This window comes from Sus scrofa, chromosome 2 (genome assembly GCF_054392235.1).
Source record: "Sus scrofa isolate SSC_HxYL_T2T_F1_AM1 chromosome 2, Sscrofa_HxYL_maternal_Yorkshire_Landrace_v2.0, whole genome shotgun sequence".
In the NCBI taxonomy this organism is placed as follows: Eukaryota; Metazoa; Chordata; class Mammalia; order Artiodactyla; family Suidae; genus Sus; species Sus scrofa.
In genome coordinates this window covers 86,344,790-86,369,718 of record NC_139384.1, presented here as the reverse complement: position 1 = coordinate 86,369,718, position 24,929 = coordinate 86,344,790, and the positions used below count along the sequence as shown (strand labels likewise).

General features: G+C 52.3%; 1 protein-coding gene across 5 annotated transcripts; it reads right to left on the bottom strand.

Moving 5' to 3' along the window:
• Positions 1–4,330: 4,330 nt before the first annotated feature.
• SLC39A3 (solute carrier family 39 member 3) lies at positions 4,331–12,663 on the bottom strand. Of its 5 annotated transcripts, none has more exons than XM_005652816.4 (5): positions 12,585–12,663; positions 12,236–12,434; positions 11,875–11,995; positions 10,971–11,308; positions 4,331–8,046 (listed from the first exon to the last, which is right to left on the bottom strand). In XM_005652816.4, exons 4-5 carry the CDS (start codon positions 11,178–11,180, stop codon positions 7,312–7,314), a joined length of 945 nt encoding a protein of 314 aa, XP_005652873.1. In that variant the 5' UTR covers positions 11,181–11,308; positions 11,875–11,995; positions 12,236–12,434; positions 12,585–12,663; the 3' UTR covers positions 4,331–7,311. The 5 variants fall into 5 exon arrangements, with proteins under 5 accessions (XP_005652873.1, XP_005652872.1, XP_003123074.1 ...); XM_005652815.4 differs by having other exon boundaries at positions 12,236–12,404; XM_003123026.5 differs by lacking the exon at positions 11,875–11,995 and having other exon boundaries at positions 12,236–12,404.
• Positions 12,664–24,929: the final 12,266 nt, after the last annotated feature.

The window sequence follows — 24,929 nt, the reverse complement described above, 5'->3', positions numbered from 1 at the left end:
GTCCGCTTGGGCGCCGCCGCCCCCCGCACGCCCGCCGCCGCCCGCCCCAGCTGCCGCCGCCGCGCCCGCGCCCGTCCCCGCCCGTCCCCGCCCGCCGCCGGGCGCCGCGCTCCGCCCCTCCCCGGGGACCCGCGCCCCCGGCCAAGGTCACCACCGCCCCGCGCCCCGCTGCGCGCGCGCAGCCCAACACGGACCCCCTACCCGGACCCCCGTCCCGCACCCCTTCCAGGACTCAGATCGGACCCTCGCCCTGCATTCCCCTCCTGGGGTACACTGGGTCCTGCCAGAGGCGCAGTAGGGAGCGGGGGTCTGCTTTCCAAAGAGGAAGCTGGCGCATCCCTGGTCACCCAGGAGCACGTCTCGGCAAGATGGGGGCAGAGCTGAGGTCACCGGAAAGCAAAGGGAAGGGGGCAGTTGGAAGAAATGCAGGTAAGGGACCTGGGAGAACAGAATGGGACATCCTTGAATTGTTGGGGCTGGGGTGTCCAGTGCAGGGTCCTCTCCAGAGGGAGTTCATTGAAATCAATAAATAATCAACCAATCAACATACAGACTATGAAAAGGCAGAGGTGGCCCTAGGGGGCTTGTGGCAATGGGGGTGTACCTAGAGAATAGACCTGTTTCCTCGATTTTGTCCTGGCAGGGGTGGGACTTTGTCTGGGTTGGTGCCCCTAAAGGCAGCCCACCAAGGCAGAGATTGCAATTGGGCCCTTGAGTTGGGGTGGAAGGGGCATTTGAAGCTGGGGAGTGTACAAAGGGAGCCAGGGAGATGGGTCTGTGGTTTTCCCAAAATGTTATCTTCCTCAAATAGGAGTTGTCTCTGAGAATAAAGGTTTGCCTCTGGGAAGTGTCTGTGCACCTGATGTCTGTGTGTCCATATTTAAGCCAACAAGACACCATCAACCCTCCCTCTTGAAGATTCGGAGGGTGGAGACTCATCTCAGAGGAGACTGGGCTTTGGGAGACAGCAAATAGATGAGGCATGGTGTGAGCCTGTTAGAGGAAGCGCCCCGTGATGGGGAGGGACTTTCTGGGGTCAGGTGGTGAGCTCCCCATCATGAGGTATATGAGCAGATGGTCAGCTAGAGCCCAAGGGCCCCTCTGGCTCTTGATTCCTTGATTTTTGCTGACCCACCATGTCCATAGCTCTGGCCGAGCCAAACCTTCCTGTTCCCTTAGAGATGTGGGCATCTGGTTCCCCCAGAGGCTGGGCCTCTGAGGTTCATCCTGATTCTGGAGCTTGAAGGGCTCCATTTCTCCCTGATTCACATACCCCCCCACCCCCCACTGATGCATCTCCTGGCCACTCGCTCACACCTGGACCACCCCACCTGCCTCCTTCCTGATCCTTCAGGATTGTCCCCTCCAGCCCTCCTTCCACCCTGGCATTCACTGCTCAGCCTCCTCTGTTCTAAGGCCACCCGTGGATTCCTTCACTTCTGAGTCAAGGTCCAGCTTCTCAGCCTGGCATTCAAGTTCCTCCTGACCGTCTCTGTGCTCCCCTCCATTTCCCCATCCAGCCTCGGCTGCTTGGAGCAGTTCCTGGGCACACCTCCTATCTGCCCTGTCCTAGATGCCCCAGGGGGGTGGCATGGCTCCCTCCCCACGATCTCCAAGGCTCTCAGCCCCTGGGGGCAGACAAATCCCACCCTCTGGTCTGGATCACCACGTCCCAGCTTAGGGTTCCTTTGAGCCTCAGCCTCCCCATCTGTGAATGAAGCTCCTCACTCCCTCCCCTCTCAGGGCTGCTGGGAGTGATTGGGCATGATGGGCATGATGTCTACCCTCATGGGCCTGCCCAGGCGCACAGGTGCTCAGAGGCGACAGTCCCACTTCTTCCCGCTCTGACTACCTGCCTGCCTGCCTCCAATTTCTGAGTGACTGGCGGTGCTGGGCTGGGCTTCAGGCCTCTGGCCGGCCTCTGACTCCTCGGGCTCCAGCCCAGGCAGGGGGAGGCTGACTCATGCGCAGGAGCGTGGGCACAGGCAGCAGTTCCACGCTGTGGCTGCTATTTATAGCTCCCAGGCCAGGCTCTCCGCCTCATGAGCCAGGGGAGGACAGACCTGAGTCTCCTTCTTGATCTCCTTGGGCACGGGGCCCAAGCCCCACCTGAGCACCCCAAACTAGGACGGCAGTACCAATGTCCCCATGGTCACCTGGGAGAGCCCTAGCCCTCCTGAACACATGGGTGTGTGTTGGGAATTGTCAGCTCAGAGAAGGGAATCTGCTCGCCGTAGGCAGCCCAGCTGGAAAAAGGCTAGGCTGGGGCTGGAGCTCGTGTTCATCAGGCTCCGAAGCCGCAACCCAAGCTTCCTGATGTCCCTGGCGGTCTGGGGACCTGGTCTGGGAACCCACACCTGGCCTTTGCCATTCCTGATCTGCAGAAGTCCTCTCAAACACAAAGGGACAGCCATTCACCTGGCAAGCCCCAGCCCCTCACCTGGCCTTGCAGCCCAAGGGACTTCCCCCAGGCCCACCATGCAGGAAGGCAGCCAGCTGGCTCACATGCTCTACTCCTTCTGTGCTCCTAGGGTTAATGCAATTATGTGGACGAAGCTGAGGCTGAGCACCACGGCCTTTCACAGATGCAGTTTGGCCCACAGAGGATTTTTTGTTTTTAACTTTGGTGTCAACATTAAAAAATAAGGGGAGTTCTCGTCATGGCTCAGGTGTTAAGACACCCGACTAGGATCCATGAGGACACGGGTTTGATCCTTGGCCTCGCCCAGTGGGTTAAGAATCCAGCATTGTCTTGAGCTGTGGTGTAGGTTGCAGACAAGGCTCAGATCCTGCGTTGCTGTGGCTGTGGTATAGGCTGGCAGCTGGTAGCTCCGATTAGACCCCTAGCCTGCGAACCTCCATGTGCCATTGGTGCGACCCTAAAAAGCAAAACAAACAAACAAAACAACAAAACCATTAAAAAATAAGAAGATCCTGTGTCAAAACACAATTGCCTTGAAAAGTGAACAGGCTGGCATATCGAGCCCAAGTTCTGCCTGCCAGCACCTGTGGGGGCTGGAGCCCAGCCCATGGTGGAAGATGCTTGTCCTTCACTGAAGCTGCCTGCCTGGCCCCTGAGGGGTTCTGCCACCTCTGAGGAGCAGAGTCACCGACGACTTCCCCACCAGCAGGATAAAGCCGGGCAACACTTGGGTCCTTTAACTGAGAGTCAGGGCAGCTTTGATCAGTTAGAGGAAAGGACTGTGACAGGCACAGAAGACCTTAGGCTCTTTGCACAGCTTGGAAGAAAGGCAAAATTCCAGCCCTCTCTCCTGTCAGCAATGCTGCTCACATCCTAGTATGCACAGGATGGCTCAAATGTCCACAGTGACGAGGTAGGGGGACCCTGTTCTAGGGGCCAACTTGCCCACCTGAATGGCAGGACCTGAAATTGCTCTGAGGGAGGCCCAGGAGTTCCTGCTGTGGCTTAGTGGTAACAAACCCAACTAGCATCCATGAAGATGCAGGTTCAATCCCTGGCCTCACTCAGTGAGTTAAGGATACAGTGTTGCCATGAGCTGTGATGTAGGTTGCAGATACTGCTGCAATCCTGTGTTGCTGTGGCTGTGGTGTAGATAGCTCTGATATGACTCCTAGCCTGGGAACTTCCATATGCTGCAGGTACAGCCTTAAAAAGCAAAAAACAGAAAAAACAGGGAGGCCCAGCCGGTCCCTGGGGGGAGAGGGCTGTGAATGGGCTCTACATGTGGCACCTCAGCCATGAGTCACTCAGACACTGAGGAGACAGGGCTCTGAATGGCCCGCCTGCCCACCCAGCTCTCTTCTGCTGGGCTGGGCACACAGCCATCGCTTCAGCCCTCAGTGAGAACAACTTGGCCAGGTCAGCTGTTCTGCCCTGGGAGGTGCAGAGGCCTGGGCAGTGGTGGAGGGCAGAGAGGGTCTTTCTTTTCCAACCCCATCTGGCCTCAGCAGGCTGACAGCCTGGAGAAGAGGTCTAGGGTCTTTCCAGAACTAACCCCATGCCTTGCATCAACCCCCCCCCCCCCCGCCCTTGGGAGTCCCAGCCTAGTGCCTCCTGCAGGTGGCTCGGGGAAGATAAGATGGGTTGATTGCTGGTCATCCCAGAGTCTACAAAGGCAGCTCAGGGCAGACAGGGGCTGGGGCAGGTGAGATGCATGGCCTCTTCCTGCAGGGCTGAGAGTCCAGAGCTGGTGCTCAGGGTGGTTCCTGAGGGGCCAGGTGCAGGGCCACACCGTCCCATCTGGTGCCTTCTTGGGGCCCACAAGGTGCAGACGGGCTGGGAACCGGCACTCCCCTCCCACCTCCCAGCTAATAACTTCACCAGAAACGCAAACAGCAGACAACAGAAGCCAAGACACACTGTTATTACTGTTGATTCAACTTGAGAGGCCTAGGTGCCGCCTCCTAATTTTCTTTTCTTTTGTCTCCAGATCAAGGAGGGGAACCCAGTTGACTCTATCCAGCTGTTGCCTGCATGGTGAGCCCTGATTCCACTCCAATCAGAGCAGACTATGGAGGGTGACAGGCTGGGCCGGAGGCTTCCTAGTGGAGGGTGACACTCCAACAGATTCCACTGAGGATTGGAACCTAGTCCCCGCTCAACCCTTCCACTTGCAGGGCTCTGAATGGTGCCCTGCCCCGTGGGGACCCCATAATTGTGCCACCAGGAGCCTGCCTGCTCGGGGCCAAGAGGAGCCTTGTGGAGCAAGTGACGGGGTGGCTACATCTGTGTGCAGACTGGTCCAGAGCCCCAGGCAGTGAGCCACCTGCAGTCTCCTTTAGCCAGAGCTCCTGTCACCACATGATTCCTCTCATGTCAGAGTGGGGGGTGGAGGATGGAGCCACTGAGCTGGCCACCATGGGTGGGTGGTGGGGAACTCAGGAGGGAGGCTGGCCTCCATCAGATGGGATGACCACTCTTCTTACCTCAATGTGGAGACACTGACTCGCCCTAACTGGGGAAAACCGATCAAAACCTGCCACATGGGAGGTCCTATTGTGGTTCCGCAGGTTAAGAACCAGACTAGTATACATAAGGACGTGGGTTCAATTCCTGGCCTCGCTCAGTGGGTTAAGGACCCAGCACTGCCATGAGCTGTGGTGCAGGTCACAGACGTAGCTCAGATCCTGTGTTGCTGTGGCTGTGGCATAGGCTGGTGGCTACAACTCTGATTCCTCCCCTAGTCTGGGAACTTTCATATGCCACAGGTGCGGCCCTAAAAAAAAAGAAAAAAAAAAAAAACACTGCCACGTGACACTGTCACCCCTGTGGCCTAAGGAAGCAGATGCCAGAGCTGACCCTTTCTCCTCTGGTCACAGCAGACAGCAAGGGCATTCTTGGGGGGCTCACGGGACCCTAGAGTGAGGCCAGAGCCTAGCCAACAGAGGCTGGCAGGTGCAGGCATGCTGGGGATCCAAGGGGACTGGGAACCCGGGTGGCAGTGTTTGAGGGGTGAGGAGGGACACTGAGGTCCCCCTTCCTCAATGGTGAGGTGGCCTGCAAGCTGGCTTAGAGTGGGGATGATGGGGGCGGGTGGGGACACTGCTGTGTGTGCTTCAGGTGATGGGGGAAGGGGTAGGGAGTGAGGGACTCCACCCAGCCCCACCCCATGGGCCACACCACTAGCTGAAGGCAGCTCTGGAATCTGGTGGCTCCAGAGCATTCTGCCCACCAGGACCAAGGCGAGCAAAGTGGGGGCAGGTGGATGCCAACACCGCTGGGTTTAAGACAAAGTGGAGATGATGTTCCCACACCCACAGGGTCCCTTTCCCAGTGTGGGAACAGGGTCAGGCCACAGGGGATTCAGAGGTGGGTCCTTGTAAAAGTCAGACAGAAGTTCCTAGAAATGGGCCCAGTACTTCCAAGCAGTGGATGGGAGACCAAGAAATTGGAACTGAAGGTTCTCATAACAACATTGAAGGAGGCTGTGACAGGGGCCAAGGTTGTACGCTTTTGCGTTTGTGTAGCCGAGCTGGAGGCAGCAGGCCAGCGCCTGGGGTGTCCCCTCGGACAAGCAATTAGCTGCACCTGGAACCACCCTGGGGCTGGGGTGATGGGCTAGAGGCCCTGCTGAGCCCAGGCGACAGCACGGGGAGGCCTGCCCTCATGGGGAGCTTAACCAGCCCCACTATGGCAGCAGTCTTCCTGATGTGGCTCTGGGCTGCAGGCAGCACTGAGACAGGAAGGAAACCAGATTCAAGGAAGGCCCTTGGGCCCCATGGCCAAGTGGCTGAGTGAGGGGGCAGGAAGGGAGAGAACTGGGAAAGCCAAGGCCCCACCTCCAGGCTTCCAGACAGACACAGCGAAGTCCCCCAGGAAGGGCGCTCAGCTCATCCCTGGGACCAAACACTGGTTGCTACAACTACGCTAACAGAGGTCTGTTGCCATAGAGCAGAGTGGCACCAAGGGTTTGCACCAGCCCCATAGGGCTCAGTCTCCTGTGTTCTTGCTTCATCTGAGTCTGGTGTGGGGAGTTGAGTCATATGACCCCTGACCCTGGCCTGCAGGGGTCCACCCTGCCCTGGAGACCTGGGCACGCAGGGCCAAGAACCAACAGCCAAGCCGCCTCCGACCTGCCCACAAACTCTTGGCTCTGGGCCCCCTTTGCCTTAAGGAACCAAGAAGCTCAGCCCAGCCCAGTGCCCCAGCCCCCATGGAGGGGCTCCCACCAGAAAGCACAGAATTAGAGGTGGTTCCAAGGTCCTTGGGACCCCTTTCCCCCCAGAAGCATAGCCTTGAATGACAGGAATTACAGTCTCCTGTGGATCTGAGCCTCCTCGAGAAGGAACTCTTTCAGAAACTGTTCAGGGCTGCATGTGACCAGTGTTTGGACCCCCTGCGAACTCTGGGTCCACACCAGTCACATTCTGCAGGGCTTGAGGGAGGCTGAGGATGGCCATGGTGTTGGCACTGGAGCCAAGGGAAGGAGGACAAAGGCCTGGGGGTTTTCAACAGCAGCTCAGCTGGCTGCTCCCATCCTGGTCCACAGTCGGGGGCGTATTTGGGGTGGGGAGGGCCTGGGCCTGACCCCACCTGGACGCCCGTCTCTGCAGCCCCTATGAGTCACCAGATCCCTATGCCCGAGGACGACATGGCCACACAGCTTTGGTAAACACTTTTTAAGTGAAGTATCTGAAAAAGGAGTAGTGGTGCCCCATGGTTCAGGGTGTAAGATCTGGGGCTCAGCGTGGTCTCTGTCAGCCCCTCTGTGCGCAGGCGAAGCCTGGGCCCAAGCTTGTCCCCTGGGGTTGGCAGGGCGGGTCCACGGCCTGTGTCTGGTGGGACTCAGGTCCAGTGGGGGTAGGGCAACCATGACGGGTGCAGGGTGGTCACCATTTGAGGAAGACCATGCCGGCCAGGACGGCATAGCCCAGCACCAGGAAGAGGACCTTGAGCAGCCGGTCACTCTTCTCCTCCAGTTCCTTAGCCAGGATCTCAAAGAAGGTGACAAAGAGGAATGTGCCACCCGCCAGGCCCTGCAGCAGCACAGAAGCCACGCTGCCTGGCACTCCCCGGGCGCGCTCAATGCCCAGGCCCAGGCTGATGCCCAGGGGGATCATGGCGCTCACGGGAATGGCCAGCTTGGCCGCATCCCTCAGGGCCATGGAGCTCCTGGCCATGCTGATGCCCAGGGCCACAGCCACCAGCGTCTCATGGATGGCCACACCCACAAACAGGCTCACCACCTTCTCCCCCTCCTCCTGCAGGCCCAGGGCCAGGCCCTCAAAGACAGAGTGGGCTGACAGGGCAAACACCAGGCTGAGGAGCCGCATTGGGCTGGAGCGCGACAGCTCCTGGACGCTCAGCCCATGGCTGTGCCCATGGGGCTCCCCATAGAGCGTGTGGCCCCGCGGGCCACCCATGAAGGGGCTCTCATACTCCGAGTCACTGCCGGCATCTGAGCTGGCGTTGAACGTCTCCAGGTCGATGAAGGCCGGCCTCTCCTTGCGGAAGGTCAGGACCAGCTGCTCCAGGAACACAGTCATGAAGAAGCCCATCAGCACAATAGTCTCAGCCAAGGGGTAGTCGGTGCTGATGTGCCCGAGACTCAGGACTTTCTGGAGCTGGAGCAAAGAGTGTAAGAGGGGGAGAGGGACGGAGAGGTTCAGAGGCAGGCAGTCTGGAACCCCACTGCCCTCACAACATGGTTCATCAGATGTCACTGTTCCATTAGCAGAAACAGCCAATTCATACAGGTTTAAAAAGGGGGGAAGGGCCAGTGGCTCATCTTGGATGGATTAAAAAAAAAGAACTTTATTAGAAGGGGAATAGGCCTTTCCAAATTTTAACACAGTATAGTGGGCTGCACTGTGACCCCTATAAGATGTGTCAACCAGGAAACTTAGAATGTGACCTCATTTGGAAGGGTCTTTGCAGACTTAACTGAGGTGCAATGGGCTGAACTGTGTCCCCTCGACCAAAAAAAAATTTCCCCTCTCTCTCTCTTTTTTTTTTTAAAGGCCCATACCTACAGCATATGGAAGTTTCCATACCAGCAATGCCAGATCCAAGCTGCATCTGAGACCTACACCACAGCTCACAGCAATACCAGATCCTTAACTCACTGAGCAAGACCAGGGATCGAACCTGCATTCCCATGGATACTAGTTGGGCTTTTAACCCGCTGTGACACAACAGGAACTCTAGGACTGGTTGCTTTATAAGAAGAGGAAGAGGAGTTCCTGTCGTGGCGCAACAGTTAACAAACCTGACTAGTATCTATGAGGACTCCGGTTCGATCCTTGGCCTTGCTCAGTGGGTTAAGGATCTGGCGTTGCCCTGAGCTGTGGTGTAGGTCGCAGACACGGCTTGGATCCCGCGTTGCTGTGGCTCTGGCGTAGGCCGGCGGCTATAGCTCCGATTCGACCCCTAGCCTGGGAACCTCCATGTGCTGTGGGAGTGGCCCTAGAAATGGCAAAAAAAAAAAAAAAGAAAAGAAAAAAAAAAGAAGAGGAAGAAACACTGGGGACCATCACGTGAAGAGGCAGCCAGAGGTAGCAGTCTGCAAGGCAGGGAGAGAGACCTCAGGAGGCCCCAGCCCTGTCAGCATCCTGGTCTGGCACTTGCAGCCTCCGGCACCAGGAGAGGATAAACGTCTGTTGTTTAAGCCTTGGTCTCGAGACTTTTGTTATGGCCATCCCAGGAAGCCTGGACATGAGATAAGGATCTGGAGATGACATGATCCTGAGTAAGGATGGGTCCTTAATCCAATGACAGCCAGAATCTTATGAGACAGAAATCTTATGAGACAGAAAAGGAGGGGCTGAGTGACAATGGAGACCGAGATGGGTGATGCTCACTCAAGGCAAGGGACGGCAAGGACTGCTGGCGATACCCCACAAGCCAGGAGAGATGCGGGACAGAGCCTCCTCACAACCCCAAGAGGCCCCAGCCCTGCCAATACCCTGGTCTCAGACTTCTGGCGTCCAGACCGTGATATCAACCAGGATTTGGCCCTGACGCCTGCCCAGGGTCTGCCTCCTACCCAGAGAGGCTGGTTCTGGCCTCTGACCACCCTGGTCAGTGGCTGGGAATAAATGCAAGGCTTGGCAGCACATTCAGCCATGCTCCTCAGATCCCCTGAGCCAGGACTGTCCAATAGAACTTTCCAGATGACAGGAATGTTCTCTATCTGTGCTGATACAGAAGCCACTAGCCATGCGTGGCCCATGAGGACTTGAAATGTGGCTGGTGAGGCTGAGGACTGGCATGTTGAACTGCGTTTTATTTTAATTCACCGAAACCTGACCAGCAGGAATGGTGAATGGCAGCCACAATGGACCAAGAGACAGGCGCTCTGGCTAAGGCTGGCAGGTGGCCAGGAGGCATGGGAAGCCTGGGAGGAGGGGCAGGACGAGGGAATGGTTTGGGAGGACTGAGAGGGCCTTGAGCACACTGAAAGGGAATAGGAAGGGGCAAGGTCATTCCCACAGTCCAGGCCTGAGGGGTGATACTACAGGAATGCAGAAACTGGGGGCGGGGGGACATGTGCAAGAGCATCAGAGAGGACTCAGATCTTATCTTTATTGATGCCATCTTTATGAGTTCACTGAACTGTGTAAAGAGGAACTCAAGCTTAGCAGCCAGGAGTCCAGGAGGGAGATGGGCTTATAGATAAAGCAAACAGCATGGCGGGGAGGCCTGTGTGCCCAGGGATTGAGGCTGGCTCCCAGCCAACAGCCAGGGAGAAACTAGGCCCTCAGTCTGACAGCCAGGAAGGAACTGAGCCTGCTTTACATCCACGTGAGCTCAGAAACTGATCCATCCCCAGTCGGATTCTGAGATGAAACCACAGCCCAGTGGATACCTTGACTGCTGCCACATGAGAGCCAGGAGCAGGGAACCAGACAAGTGGTGTCCAGAATCCCAATCCAGAGACACCACGTGGAAATAAACATGTGTTGTTTTAAGATGCTAGGTCTGTTATCACCTGTTAGGCAGCAGTAGCTAACTGATACAGGAGTTGTAGAGAGGCCCCAGTCGCTACTTTCAGGGTGAAGTGCATGCTGACCAGGGCAGGCAGTCTAATCAAGTATTGACTGATGAGCCTATCAGCTGGGAATCTCAGGTCTAGGGCAAACCCCCTGTTTACCAGATAAGACCCAGAGGGGAGAAGCAACCAATGTGTGATCACACAGCAAGTTCATTTTCTACTTCCCAGCACCCTTACAGTGTCAAGGCCCCCAAGCTTGGTGTTAGGGCTGAAAAGCACTAGAGAGGGGAGGAGCAAGACAGGGGAAGGGGATTAAGAGGTACAAACTATTATGCATAAAATAAATAAGCTACAAGGATATATTGTACAGAACGGGGACTACGCCAATAGTTTATAACTACACAAGGAATATAACCTTGAAAAATCATGAATCACCATGTTGTACACCTCTAACTTAAACAATCTTGTACATCAACTATATCTCAATTTAAAAAGAAAGGAAAAAGGGAAAGTATAGAGACCCTCTACCATAAGGTGCCAAGGGCTGCTGCTTACCTTTTCCCTCACGGCGGGCAGTAAAGCATTGAAGCATGTGGCCAGAAAGACCCCGCCTCCAAAGGTGTTGCACAGTGAGAGGATCTTTTTCGAGCGATGGGCCTTCTCAAAATCTGACTCGATGATCTTTACGGGGAGCAGGGAGCCAAGCAGCATGAAGAAGAACACGCCCACCATGCAAAGGATTTTGGCCACCAACAACTTCATCATGGTGGCGGCCCGGACTGCTCCGGTCACCGGTCGCGGCAGGGCCAAACCATGTGTGGGCGTGCACTCTGTCCCAGGAGGTGCTATGGGGTCCAGCCACACAGCCGGGCGCTCATGCCTCAGCCTAGCCACTGTGAATGCCAGGAACAACCACGTCAGCTGTTGGACTGGTTATACAACTAGCTCTAGGGAGCAAGCCCATCTCCCCCAGCATCTCACCCCCATCCCAGGTCTGACACACATCACTGCCTTCCGCAGAAAATTCTCCATGGCTGTCCAACATGGCTAGGGAGTTAAACTTAAATAAGATGTAGAATTCAGCTCCTCAGGTGTGCTACCTGTATTTCAAATGATCAGGAGTCACCTGTGTCTAGCAGCTACCATACTGGACAGCACAGAGAACATTTCCATTGTTGCAGAATGTTCTGTGCCCCACTGCTCTTACATAAAATCCAAAAGTTTTACCCTGAGGCAAAGACTCTCCACCATCATCTCCCCTCACTGGTCTTTATGATCCCTAAAGGTGCCAAGCACATTCCTGCCTCAGGGCATGTGCACCAGTTGTTCTCTCGGCTTGGACCCTTTCTCTTCCCTGACCTTCCAATGATGTTTGTTTTCCAGGTCACTGCTTCCAGGACCCCTCAGGAGGGCCACCCGTGGGCTGACCCCTGCCCTAAATGGCATCCCTTGTACCAACCGCAAGGCCTGGTGCAGAAGAGACGCTCAGTAACCGCTTGCTGAACAAATGGATGAGCTGAAGCATGTGGACCTCTTTACCAGACTCAATGAGCCAAAGTGGTACAGATCTCACCCTAGACCTGAAAACATCACTGTTAGTAGGAGGGACCCTGCTCCCTTGTCCTTTAGGCTTCCTCCCCAGTCTCCCAGTTCTCACTGCCTGCGATCCCACATCAGCTAAAATGCCACCTCCCACCCCCTCCCCTGGCATTATTTTCTGGCATTATTGGTGCTACAGGGAACTACATGATTTAAAATCCCTATATGTCCACAATCGCCCTGGGCTGCTACCTCCACGGGAAAGGGGAGGCGCCAAATACCTGTGAGTGTCCAGATCCCCCGGTCTGTGGCGCTGGGGTGAGGGGAGTGGCCTGGACGCCCTCAAACCGAGGGCTGATCGGGCTGGGTAAAGGTGATCGGCTCATTCATTCATCTTTTCATTCAGCACGTAATGAACGCCTTCTGTGTGCTCCGCGCTGCACCGGGAGCCTAGCCCAAGAGGGGACAACTCGCGCTCCGCTGGGAGAACCCGACGCAAATCACACATATCACCGGTAAAGGCGAAACCACGGCGGGTGCCCCGGCGGGCCCTTGGCTAACGGACGAGAAAGCCTCCTCCGCCCCGGGATGCCCCGCCCGGCCCCCAGCCCCGACCCAGCCCGCACGTACCTTCGCCGAGTCCTCACCCGCCAGTCTGAGCCGCCCGCCGCTCAACCGCCGCGCGGTGTTTGACCCCACTGCCGCGCTCCCGGCCAAGCCCTAGCTCGGCGCGCCGCTGCCTACGCCCCGCCCACGCCTTTGTCTACTGGTCCCCTCAAGCTCAGCGGGACAAGTTCTCCAAGCCACTGGCTACTGTGACTGCCATTCACCCCGCGACTCCACCTCTCCCACAGGCATGGGAAAGTAGTTTCCTCCCATTGAGCGGCGGGTACAGCCTCCGGGCGGCTCCGGCGGGAAACTCCAACCATAGAGGAAAGGTTCCGGTAGTTTGGTTTCCAGAGCTGTCCAGGGGCCCCTGGTGCTGAATACCGTTCAGATCTAGGCTTGGCCATTGTCAGGAAACGATTTGCTAAGGAAGACTATTTCTCTCGGAGAATCCTCGCTGATGATGCCCTTCCTATGGGCTTAAGAAGCAGGTTTATCCGTTCAACCTCTCTGCCTTCTATGTGCCAAGGCCTTTCCTTGGAGAATATCTGTCAAGAGAACAAAAAAATCTCTCCTTTTTTGGATCTTACATTCTAGGAGAAGACAGAGGAAATAATTGATAAACATAATAAGTGATAAAGTCATGTCAGAAGGCCACAAGCGCTCTGGAATAATAGAGCCTAGTAAGGGTTATCAAGAGTGCTGGGTGGGAATCCCCGCTGCCATGCAACAAATCGACAACGTCTCTGCAGCGCCAGGACACTGGTTCCATCCCTGGTCAGGTGCAGTTGGGTGAAAAGATCCGGTGTTCCCACAGTGACTCTGATCTAATCCCTGGCCCAGGACACTTTAATTGTAGCCTTTGAGAGGCCCTGAAACTGAGGACTCATTTATGTGAACATGGATTCCTGACCCACAGAAACTGTGAGATAATAAATGTTGCTCTTGTGAGCCACTGAGTTTTGTGGTAATCTGTTAGGCAGCAAAAGATAACATATATAACCTCATGGTTCCTGGTGGGATTCATTTCTGCTGTGCCACATGAGTAACTCCCAGAAAGTTTTAAAAAATGATTAAGAAACGTCTTATGATGTATTACTAAAGTTGTCTCATAAAAATATTAAGTCGGAGTTCCCGTCGTGGCGCAGTGGTTAACGAATCCGACTAGGAACCATGAGGTTGCGGGTTCGATCCCTGCCCTTGCTCAGTGGGTTAACGATCCGGAGTTGCCGTGAGCTGTGGTGTAGGTTGCAGACGCGGCTCGGATCCTGCATTGCTGTGGCTCTGGCGTAGGCCGGTGGCTACAGCTCCGATTCAACCCCTAGCCTGGGAACCTCCATATGCCGTGGGAGCGGCCCAAGAAATAGCAACAACAACAACAAAAAAGACAAAAGACAAAAAAAAAAAATAAAAATAAAAATATTAAGTCAAATGTAAAAGAAAATATAGGAGTTCCCATTGTGGCTCAGTGAGTTAAGAACCCGACATAGTGTCTGTGAGGATGCAGGATTGATCCCTGGCCTCACTCGATGGGTTAAGGATATGGTGTTGCCTTGGCTGTGGCGTAGATTGACAGCTGCAGCTCCAATTTGACCCCGAGCCCAGGAACTCCCATATGCCACAGGTGTGGCTGTAAAAAAAAAAATTGTCTCAGGAGTTCCCGTTGTGGCACAGTGGAAATGAACCCAACTAGGAGCCATGAAGTTGCGGGTTCAATCCCTGGCCTCACTCAGTGGGTTAAGGATCTGGCATTGCCATGAACTGTGATGTGGGTTGCAGACTCGGCTCGGATCTGGTGTTGTCGTGACTGTGGTGTAGGCTGGCAGTTGTAGCTCCAATTAGACCCCTAGCCTGGGAACTTCCATGTGCTGCGGGTGCAGCCCTAAAAAAGCAAAAGACAAAAAAATTGTCTTGTAAAAATATTTAATTGAATATAAAAGTAAATATAAAAAGGAGAAATGATAACCTTTGGTATAAAATGGTAATAAAATTACCAATTGAAAAGTGGGCTGACAGTTAAAAAAGCAATAATCAAGAACCAATGCTAATTTAAATGAGGGCATTGGCAGGAGAGGTGGAGGGGAGTGGATGAATTTGAGAAATACCTTGGAAGAGGAATGGACAGGATTTGGCACTGGTCTGTCTGTGGGCTGCAGAAGTGGAATGTGTTGGGCATGATTTCTGGTTTTCTAGTTTGAGCAGTTAGATGGATCCTGGTGTTGTCCACTAAAATAGAGAAGACTGGAGGAGGCACCAATGTTGGAGGTGTCAAAAGACTAAGTTTGGCTTTGCAGAGGTTAAGTGTGAGACATCTATAAGTTCTTAACCTTTAATGCCACTTTCTGCCTGCATGGACTTGCTTCATTATAGACAATATGTGGTAGCTATTTTTATTATTAGACATAAAGTGACTTGACTCTGTTTTCCATAATTCACAACAACAACAAAAGATTGTTTTAAATAAGAGCACACTAGGTTAATGCCTGCAGGATGACACCCTACAGGCTGACAACCTCCTACAGGAGAATTATTTTTTTAGGGAAGAAATAGATTTATTAGGATAGGACACTTGTGAGAGATGTAAGCGGGCAGGCAAGGAGGCTCTGTCCCGAGGATTCAGTGGGCTACAGTTTTTTCATCTAAGGGTACAGGAGAATTAATAATATGCAGTATTTATTCATAATTCTTTAGAGGATAAGACTTCTCAGAGAAGAAGCTGCCTAGCTTTGGGCTTTTATTTATTCCAGACGTATTTTTGAAAGCTTCCTAGACTCTAGGACCTATGTAAGAGCGGGTATCTTCAGAGTACCATACAAAAACAAATACTGACAAATTGGATTGCACTGACTATTTCAAAAATCTCCCCTAGTGGAGTTCCCCCTGTGGTGCAATGTGATCGGTGGCATCTGCAGCGTCAGGACACAGGTTTGATCCTGGCCTGGCACAGCGAGTTAAGGCAGCTGATCTTGCTGCAGCTGCAGCGTAGGTAGCAATGTGACTCAGCTCTGGCCCAGGAACTCCATTTGCAGGGGAACAGCCAAAAAAGAAAAAAAAAATCTCCCATAGTCAATGACTATGAATGAGCTAAAAAGATAAGTGACAGGCCAGGAGGAAATGTTGATGATAGATGAGACTGAGATTTTTTTTTTTTTTGTCTTTGTGCCTTTTCTAGGGCTGCTTCCTCGGCATATAGAGGTTCCCAGGCTAGGGGTCTAATTGGAGCTGTAGCCACTGGCCTGCGCCAGAGCCACAGTAAAGCTGGATCCAAGCTGCGTCTGTGACCTACACCACAGCTCATGGCAATGCCAGATCCTCAATCCACTGAGCAACGCCAGGGATTGAACCCGCAACCTCATGGTTCCTAGTCGGATTTGTTAACCACTGCGCCACGACAGGAACTCTAAGACTGAGCTCTTAATAGAGAGCAAACATCCAAAAATGGGAAAGGATTTGAACAGACAATTCTCAGAGCAAGCACAAGAGGTGAATAAATATAGAAAAAGATGCTCAAGACATACAGATAACCGTGGACATAGGAACTAAAACCATGTGAACAGGTTTGGGTTTTTTTCTGTGTTTGGGTTTTTTTTTGGGGGGGGCACACTTTTGGCACATATAAGTTCCCAGGCAAAGGGTGGAATTAGAGCTGCAGCTGCCAGCCTATGCTACAGCCACAGCAGCCCCTGATCTGAACCCCAGCTGCAACCTACACCACAGCTCATGGCCTTGGTGGATCCTTAACCCACTGAGATCCTCATGGATACTAGACATGTTTGTTACTGTTGAGCCACAATGGGAACCCCAGAGCAGCTTTACTGAAGTATAATCAACCCTTCATGGTACAATAAACATATTCATATTCCAAGTATACAGTTTGATAAGTATTGACTTATGTACACGCCTGTGAAACCATCGTCACAAGACAGTGGACATCAGAGTTCCTACTCTAAGGGCACTCTTCCAACACTGCTCTGCATGCTGCTGCATGGCCATTTAGATGTCTTGCTGATAAGCGTACATCCACAGGGGAACTGTATATCCAGGGATTCTAGGATATCTGGATGCTCAACTTTAAAACTTAATGTAGGAGTTCCCACTGTGGCGCAGCAGGTTAAGAATCCAGTGTTGTCTCTGTGGTGGCACTGATGCAATCCCTGGCCCAGAGCAGTGGGTTAAATGTCGTAGGTCGTAGCCATGGCTTGCATCCCATCCCTGGCCAGGGAACTTCCATATGCTGCATGCGGCCAAAAACGGGAAAAAAAAAAAAAAAGGAACTTAATGTCCAGCTGGCTTTTCTCCTTTGGCACTGTGCAAACACAGGGTCTACAGGACACCTGCTATCCTCCTGGAATCTGAGATCTTGGTGGAATATGGCAGAGGTGCCTGTGTGACTGGCCCCCGGTGAGAACCTAGGTTGGGTCTCCAAGAACTAACTTCCTTGCAGGCTGTACCTCACTCATGCAGTCACGTCTCCTTTGGGAGGAATTAAGTGTGTCCCTTGGGACTCTGCTGGGAAAGGACTCTGAGAGTTTGTCCCTGGTCCCCTGGACCCTACCCCACGCCTTTTCCCTTGCTGATTTTGCTTCATATCCTCTTGAGATAATAAACCACAGCCATGATCACTGCTGAGTCCTGTGGCTCCTCCTGGCCAGCCCCCTCGCCTAGGGTGGTCCTGGACACCCTCATGGATGCCCTTTTGTAATGAACAACACTTGCTTTGTCTTTCCATCTTAGCCATTCTGGTGTAGTCATCTCACATTATGGTTTAAATTACTGTTCCCCCAATGGTTAGTGAAATTGAGTCCCTTTAAATGAGCTTATTGGCCAATTGCATATCCTATTTTTCAAAATGCCTAAGTTTCTAGGGTTTTGTTTTGTTTTGTTTTGTTTTTGTCTTTTGACGGTTTGCACCCAAGGCATATGGAGGTTCCCAGGCTAGGGGTCTAATCGGAGCTGTTGCTGCCGGCCCACACCAGAGACACAGCAATGCCACATCTGAGCCGCATCTGCGACCTACACTACAGCTCATGTCAATGCCGGCTCCTTAACCTACTGAGCGAGGCCAGAGATCAAACCTGCAACCTCATGGTTTCTAGTCGGATTCGTTTCTGCTGAGCCACGACAGGAACTCCAAAATACCTAAGTTTTTTGTTCATTTAAAAAATGGCTTATTTCTATTTTTCTCATTGATTTGGAGAGGTATTTTATATCTTTCATCAAGTATGTTACAAATGCCTTCACCCATTCAATGGCCCACCTTTCCCTTTTTTTGGCCACACTCATGGCATACAGAAGTTCTCAGGCAAGGGATCTAACCTACGCCACAGCAGTAACCAGAGCCACAGCAGTGACAACACCAGATCCTTAATCTGCCGAGCCACCAGGGAACACCTCCCTTTTCTTTTAATGCAGTCCAGTTTTAGGTTTTTTTCTTTTTCTTTTTCTTTTTTAGGGCTGTACCTGTGGCATATGGAATGTCCCTCACGCTAGGGATCGAATTGGAGCTGCAGCTGCTGACCTGTGCCACAGGCACAGCAATGTGGGATCCAAGACTTAGCTATGACTTACACCACAGCTTGTGGCAACGCCAAATCCTTAAACCACTGATTGAGGCCAGGGATCAAGGCCAAATGCTCATGGATACTAATTGGGTTTGTAAACTGCTGAGGCATAATGGGAACTCCTGTTGATTCAAAAAAAAAATTATGGTTAGAGCTTGTGTTAGTCAGGGTTCTCCAAAGCAACAGAACCAATTGAATGCCTGCCTACCTACATACCTATCTATCTATTGAGAGAGGGAGAGGGAGAGAGGGGAATTTACCTATGAAAATGAGTCATGAAGTTGTGGGAGCCGGCAGGTCTGAAATCTTAAGGGCAGGCTGGAGATCTAGAAGAGATCTGACATTGCAGCTCAAGTCTCAAGGATTTCTTGAGGCAGAATTCCCTCTTCTCAGGAGGTGAGACCTCAGTCTTTTCTCTTAAGGCCTTCAACTGACATGGAAGATCAGCCACTCTACGCAAAGTCGATAGATTCAAGTATTAATCTCAGGAGTTCCTGTTGTGGCACAGTGGAAACAAATCCAACCAGTATCCATGAAGACTTGGGTTCGATCCTTGCTCAGTGGGTTAAGGATCTGGTGTTGCCGTGAGTGGTGGTGTCACAGACTCAGCTCAGATCCCACATTGCTGTGGCTGTGGTGTAGGCCGGCAGCTAGAGCTCGGATTCAACCCGTAGGCTGGGAACTTCCATATGCTTCGGGTGCAGCCCTAAAAAGACCAAAGGAAAAAAAAAAAAGTTCATCTCATCTAAAAATATGTCCCCAGCAACAGCTAGCCTGGTGTTTGACCAAATATCTGGATGCTGTGGTCTAGCCATGTGGACACATGAAATTAACTACCACAGTGCTTTTTGTGTTCTCTTTAAGGTAATTTTGCCTACCTCAAATCATATCTTGTATTTTCTTCTGCCATCTTTTTGGCTTTACCTTTCATAGATTTTATTTGTATACATTTTAAAAACAGGCAAAACTAACTCACCAGCAGATGCTGGGGCAGTGCTACCCTTTGGGGGTCATGAGTGGAGGAGGCTGGTCAAGTTCTGCTCTTGGTCTGGGTGCCAATGACACATGGGTAGGGGTTCTCCCTTTGTGAAAATTCATTGAGCTGTTTGCTTATAATGTGTGTACTTTTGTGCATGTATGTTACACTTTAATGAAGAGTTTAAGAAGCATAATAATGAGAGAGAGGAATGAACTCCCCAAGTTCACAGGGGCTTACAAAGACTGGGAAACAGCTGTAAGCAAAGCAGAATTATTTGTAGTTTGCACCCTCCAGCCTCTCTGCTGAAGGTTTTTACATTCTCTGACCCCACATGACATCAGGCAACGCAAGATGGTGGCCCCATCACAGCATGGCGCCCAGCACAACGCCCCTGGTTAGGAGGACTTAAAATGATGGAAGGGGAATCAATTCTAGAGGCGCAACTGCAATCGGCAGGACTGGACCCATTTCTAGGCTGCAGCCCAGGTGGTTTCAGGATTAGAGGTGGCCCTATTCCTTTTGGTCCTTATGCTGAGCCTGGCCCGCAGGGATGGAGGTGGTACCGTTGGGGAGGCTGCGGGTCCAGTGCGCCCCCTGGTGGCTTTACTCTGTCATCTACGGGGCCACGACCTGAGGGCTTGGTCTGTGTTGTGACCTTAAAATAATTGATTTTGCATTGGTGGGGTCAATTTGGGAAGGGATAGGGTCATGTGGGGAAGATAACTTACTTTTGGAGTTTTCGAGTTGCCTGGATTGGGTGGAAACCTTTGCTATAAAGATACAGCGACCCTCTAGAACCAGTGAAAAAATTATTTTTGCTGGTGGCAAAATGGTCTGGAATATTCGTGGGGGTATTTCTGACACATTTATTTAGGGTCTACAATGTGCTGGTAATACTTCAGGGTATGGTTTCTCAGACTGTGCACTGCTGATTTTCCAAGCTGGGTCATTCTCTGTGGCGGGCTGTCCTGGGTACTGTGGGGTGTGCAGTAGCATCACTGGCCCCCATTGTGAAAGCCACAGATGTCCCCAGGCATCACCTGTTGCCTCTGGGAGGTAGAATTGTCCCCGGGTGAGAGTCCCTGCTTCTGTGAGAGAGAGTCATACCTTGTTTCTACCTCATTGCTTCATGGGATTTAATCTACGTGGGGTTTGCTGTCCAGCTCCTAGGAATAATGACCAAGGGGGTGAAGACGGTGAGAACAGAGCCTTTGTAACTCCATTGACAGCAGCGGCTGCCTTACATCTTTTTTTGTGTGTGGTCTTTTTGTCTTTTTAGGGCTGCACCCGAAGCATATGGAGGCTCCAAGGCTAGGGGTCAAATTGGAGCTGTAGCCACTGGCCTATACCACAGCCACAGCAACAAGGGATCCAAGCCACATCTGAGACCTACACCACAGCTTACGGCAATGCTGGATCCTTAACCCACTGAGCGAGGCCAGGGATTGAACTCATGTCCTCATGGATGCCAGTCGGGTTCGCTAACTGCTGAGCCATGATGGGAACTCCAGCTGCCTCACATTTTAAGGCTCAGTCTAGTCCTGGAATATTTTGCCAAGTCACGACTTACGCTAAATCTATGTTTAATTGCCATTTAAAAAAAATTCAATGTACTTTTTTTTTTTCTTTTTCAGCTGCACTCTCCACATATGGAAGTTACCAGGCCAGAAATAAAACCTGAGCCACTGTGAAGATCACAACAGATCCTTGACCTGCTGTGCCACAGTGGGAACTCCAAAATCAATGCACTTCTGACAGGAATATTCAGAAATATCCCATTTTGGGAGTCTTTTTAGGAACCCACCCATAGCATATGGAGGTTCTCAGGCGAGAGGTTGAATTAGGGCCACAGCCACAGCCATGCCAGATCCAAGCTGTGTCTGCAACCTACACCACTGGGTGGGGCCAGGGATTAAACATGCATCCTCATGGATACTAGCCAGATTCTTTTCTCCTGAGCCATGACGGGAACTCCAGAAATATCCCATTTCTAACACGCGTGGGATCAAGCACTCATTCTCCCTGATACACTTATCAAGTCCTGTATAGGAGCCTCCGGCTTCTGGGGTGAGATGTTGACATACCCTTTTTTTTTTTCTTTCCCTCTTCTCCACATTTCCAGCGGTTCCAAAACAGAAAACTTCTGGATCTTTCGCGAACTCTTAGACTGGGTGTTGGGTAACTTTGCAAGAGTCTCTGCAGGGCCTCCCAGGGATGCGCACACAGGATGGGAGGGAAGGTGTGACTTCTATTCCCTCCCTCCACCCTGTGCCCACCAGCGCCCCTCAGCATGGGCTTCTCCAAACAGGTGCCTCAGGATCTCCAGGTCTGCTTGTTTGAAAATACAGAACCAGTAGGGGGCTGGCTAAATAAATTCAGGGGAATGCATAGTCTGGGTCAGTAGTTCTTGAGCTCTGCAGGGTGTTGAGTAGCCTCCCTGGTTTCCACACACTTGATACCAGGAGCACCCCTCACTCCTGACATCCAAAAATGTCCCCAGATCTCACCCAGTGTCCCCTGGGGGGCAGAGTCACCCTGGTTGACCATTGCCACCCTAGGTGAGTTTTTTGGGGAGGGTGGGATGCAGGTGTCAGTGATAAAAGCCCTCAGATGATTTCAAGGGCAGCCCAGATGGGGACCACTTAATCTGCACCTCTGAGCAAGAAGCCCCCAGCCAATCCTTGATCATCACAGATAAAGAGGAAACAGGCTTCACTGGCACCATGAAGCGTTAAGATTTTGCATGTTCTAGAAGGTTTGTAAAGCCTTAGAAGGATGCTGGAATTTTTCTCTCTCCTTTCTTAATTTTTATTTAATTTTTTACTTTTTAGGGCTGCACGCGTGGCATGTGGAAGTTCCCAGACTAGGGGTGGAATCTACACCACAGCTCTAGCTCACAGCAATGCCAGATCCTTGACCCACCAAGTGAGGCCAGGGATCCAACCCCATCCTCATGGATACTAGTCAGATTAGTTTTTGCTGCACCACAACAGGAACTCCTTTCTGAATTCTTGAACAGACTGATCTAAACTGGGCTTGCATGGAAGTGACGGCAAGGGAGTCACTAAAGACCCAAGATGCCACGACTCCTGCCAGACTCAGGCCCTGAGGACTCAGGACTGCTCTTCAGAACTTTGGACAGGACAGAGGCTTAGAGGCAGGCTATCAGGTTCTGGTTGGCTGGGAGACTTGGCTGAGCTCAAGTCTATGGCAAACGGGCTCTAAGACAGCCCAGTAACTCCCACTTCCCAGTGGCTGTGGTTGTCCTTTGAGGACAGGACCTGCAACTCACTTCGAACCAACAAGATAGGTGATGACTATCCTCAGGATTACATCATGTTACAGAAGGTTACGTCCTGCTCACTGATTGCCCCCTGCAGCTTTAATGATGAAAGTGGCCATGTGGGGAGTTTCGGAAGGCTATTATTATTTTGGGGGCCGCACCTGTTGCATATGAACAAGGTCAGGGATTGAACCCACGTCCTCATGGATACTAGTCAGGTTTGTTAACTACTGAGCCATGACGGGAGCTCCCAAGGCTATCTATTATTGATCCCAGTGATAGCCATGTCATAGTTGCTGGAACCTGTGATACCATACATAGCAAAAGGGTTTTTGCAGGTGGGATTAAATTAAGGACTCTGAGATGAGATGGGGGTGATCTCTCATCACCCAGGGCGGGTCCAGTATCACCACAAGGACTGTTATAAAAAGGAGGCAGAGGGAGTTCCCTGGTAGCTCAGTGGGCTAAGGACCTGGCATTGTCACTGCTGAGGCTTTGGTTGCTGCTGTGGACTGGGAACTTCCAAACGGCACTGATGTGGCCAAAGGGGGAAAAAAGAGATGCAGAGGGGGATTGGACACAGACAGGAGAGGTCATGTGAAGACAGAGGTAGAGACTGGACAGACGTGGCCAGAAGCCAAGGACACCACAGCCCCTGGAGGATGCAAGGGGTGGATCCTCCCCTGGGATGCCTGGATGGAGCGCTGGCTTTTGAACTGGAGAAACTGGTTTTGTGCATCTGGTTCCCAGAACCATGAGAGAGTAAAAGTGTGTTGGTTTAAGCCACCAAGTCTATAGTAATTTGCTCTGGCAGCCCCAGGAGATGAATAGAGGAGGCCCCATTGGGAGGCAGGGGGACACACAGAGCTGAGGGCCACTTCTGGGAGCGGAGGGAGTCAGGCCTCAATCTACAAGGTAAGGACTGAACTTTGTCCACAACCTGTGAGCAGATACCACAGACCAGGCTGGGACCCAGGCAGAGACCCCAGCTGAACCTGATTTCTGACTCAGAGAAACTGGGAAGTAACCAAAGTATTGGGTTTTTTTGGGCCATGCCTTTGGGATTTGGAATTTCTGGGGCCAGGGATTGAACACATACCACAGCAGTGACAACACCAGATCCTTAACCCACTGAGCCAGCTGGGAACTCCTGCATTTTTATAAAGGAATCATTTCCTTGGGCAGGTGGCTGAAGCTATGTAAAATGCCGGTTTACTGCATCAACTCAGTGGTTCTCAAGACTGAGTGAGCCACCAAGATTAAGTGTGCAGAAATCAATGAGATTCTGTGCAAACACAGATCAGAAACTCAGAGCTGGCCGGGCCACCTTCCTCACCTGCTCCACTGGTGCCCACAACACTCGGCCTGTGCTGGGGAGTTGGGGTAGTGGTGTAGGGGAGCGGTGAGGACAGCAGAGAGCTTCCATGTCCACCAGTGGCACCAGGAATGGGCCCTTCCTCCTCTTTGAAATTTAAGTCTCTGCTGGCCACCATCCAAGAGACAAGGAAAACACCATGGGAGTTCCCATTTGGCAGAGTGGAAACGAAACTTACTAATAACCATGAGGTAGCGGGTTCAATCCCTGGCCTTGCTCAGTGGGTTAAGGATCCAGTGTTGCCATGAGCTATGGTGTAGGTCGCAGATGTGGCTTAGATCCTTCGTTGCTGTGGCTGTGCCAGCAGCTATAGCTCTGATTCAACCCCTAGCCTGGGAACTTCCATGTGTCACAGGTACAACCCTAAAAACCTAAAACAAAACAAAAACAAACAAACAAAAAAAGGAAAACATTGAGGTCATCTCTGCAGGACGTGGAAGCTCAAGGTCACTGGAGGATGGAAGGCTAACTCCTTGGAGCTGAAGGTGGTAGGTGTCGCAGGCTCCTGTTCCAAGGGCTGAAAGTGTCCCCACAGCCCAACGGCCAGCTTGCAGCCAAGTGCAGGTCCTGATGGGCCCCTCTGCCCATGTCATATGTGTGGCCTCCAGAAACTGGAAAAGGCAGGAACTGATTCTTCCCTGGAGCCTCCAGAAGGTGCCAGTCCCATCCATGCCCAGGTTTAGCCCTGGTCCCACTCCTGGCCTCCAGGACTGAGATGATGTGCGTGGTTAAAAGCCACTGAGGGAGTTCCCATTGTGGCTCAGTGGTAATGAACCCAACTAGTATCCATGAGGATGCAGGTTCGATCCCTGGCCTTGCTCAGTGGACTTAAGGATGCGGCATTGCAGTGAGCTGTTGTGTAGGTCACAGACGAGGCTCGGATCCCACGTTGCTATAGCTGTGGCATAGGCCAGCAGCTGCAGCTCTGTTTAGACCACTAGCCTGGGAACTTCCATATAGCGAAGGAGCGGCCCCAAAAAGCAAAAAAAAAAAAAAAAAAAAAAAAAAAAAGCCACTGAATTTGTGGGAACATCTCAGGGGCTGTAGGAAATATATACATGACCTGGTTCAATGGTTTCAAGGTGACTCATGCGGGGTCCACCCAGGCTGGGGATTCCTGGAAGCTCGGGTCAGGGAGGGTGGGAGTGGTGCTGAAAGAGCAACACAGAGC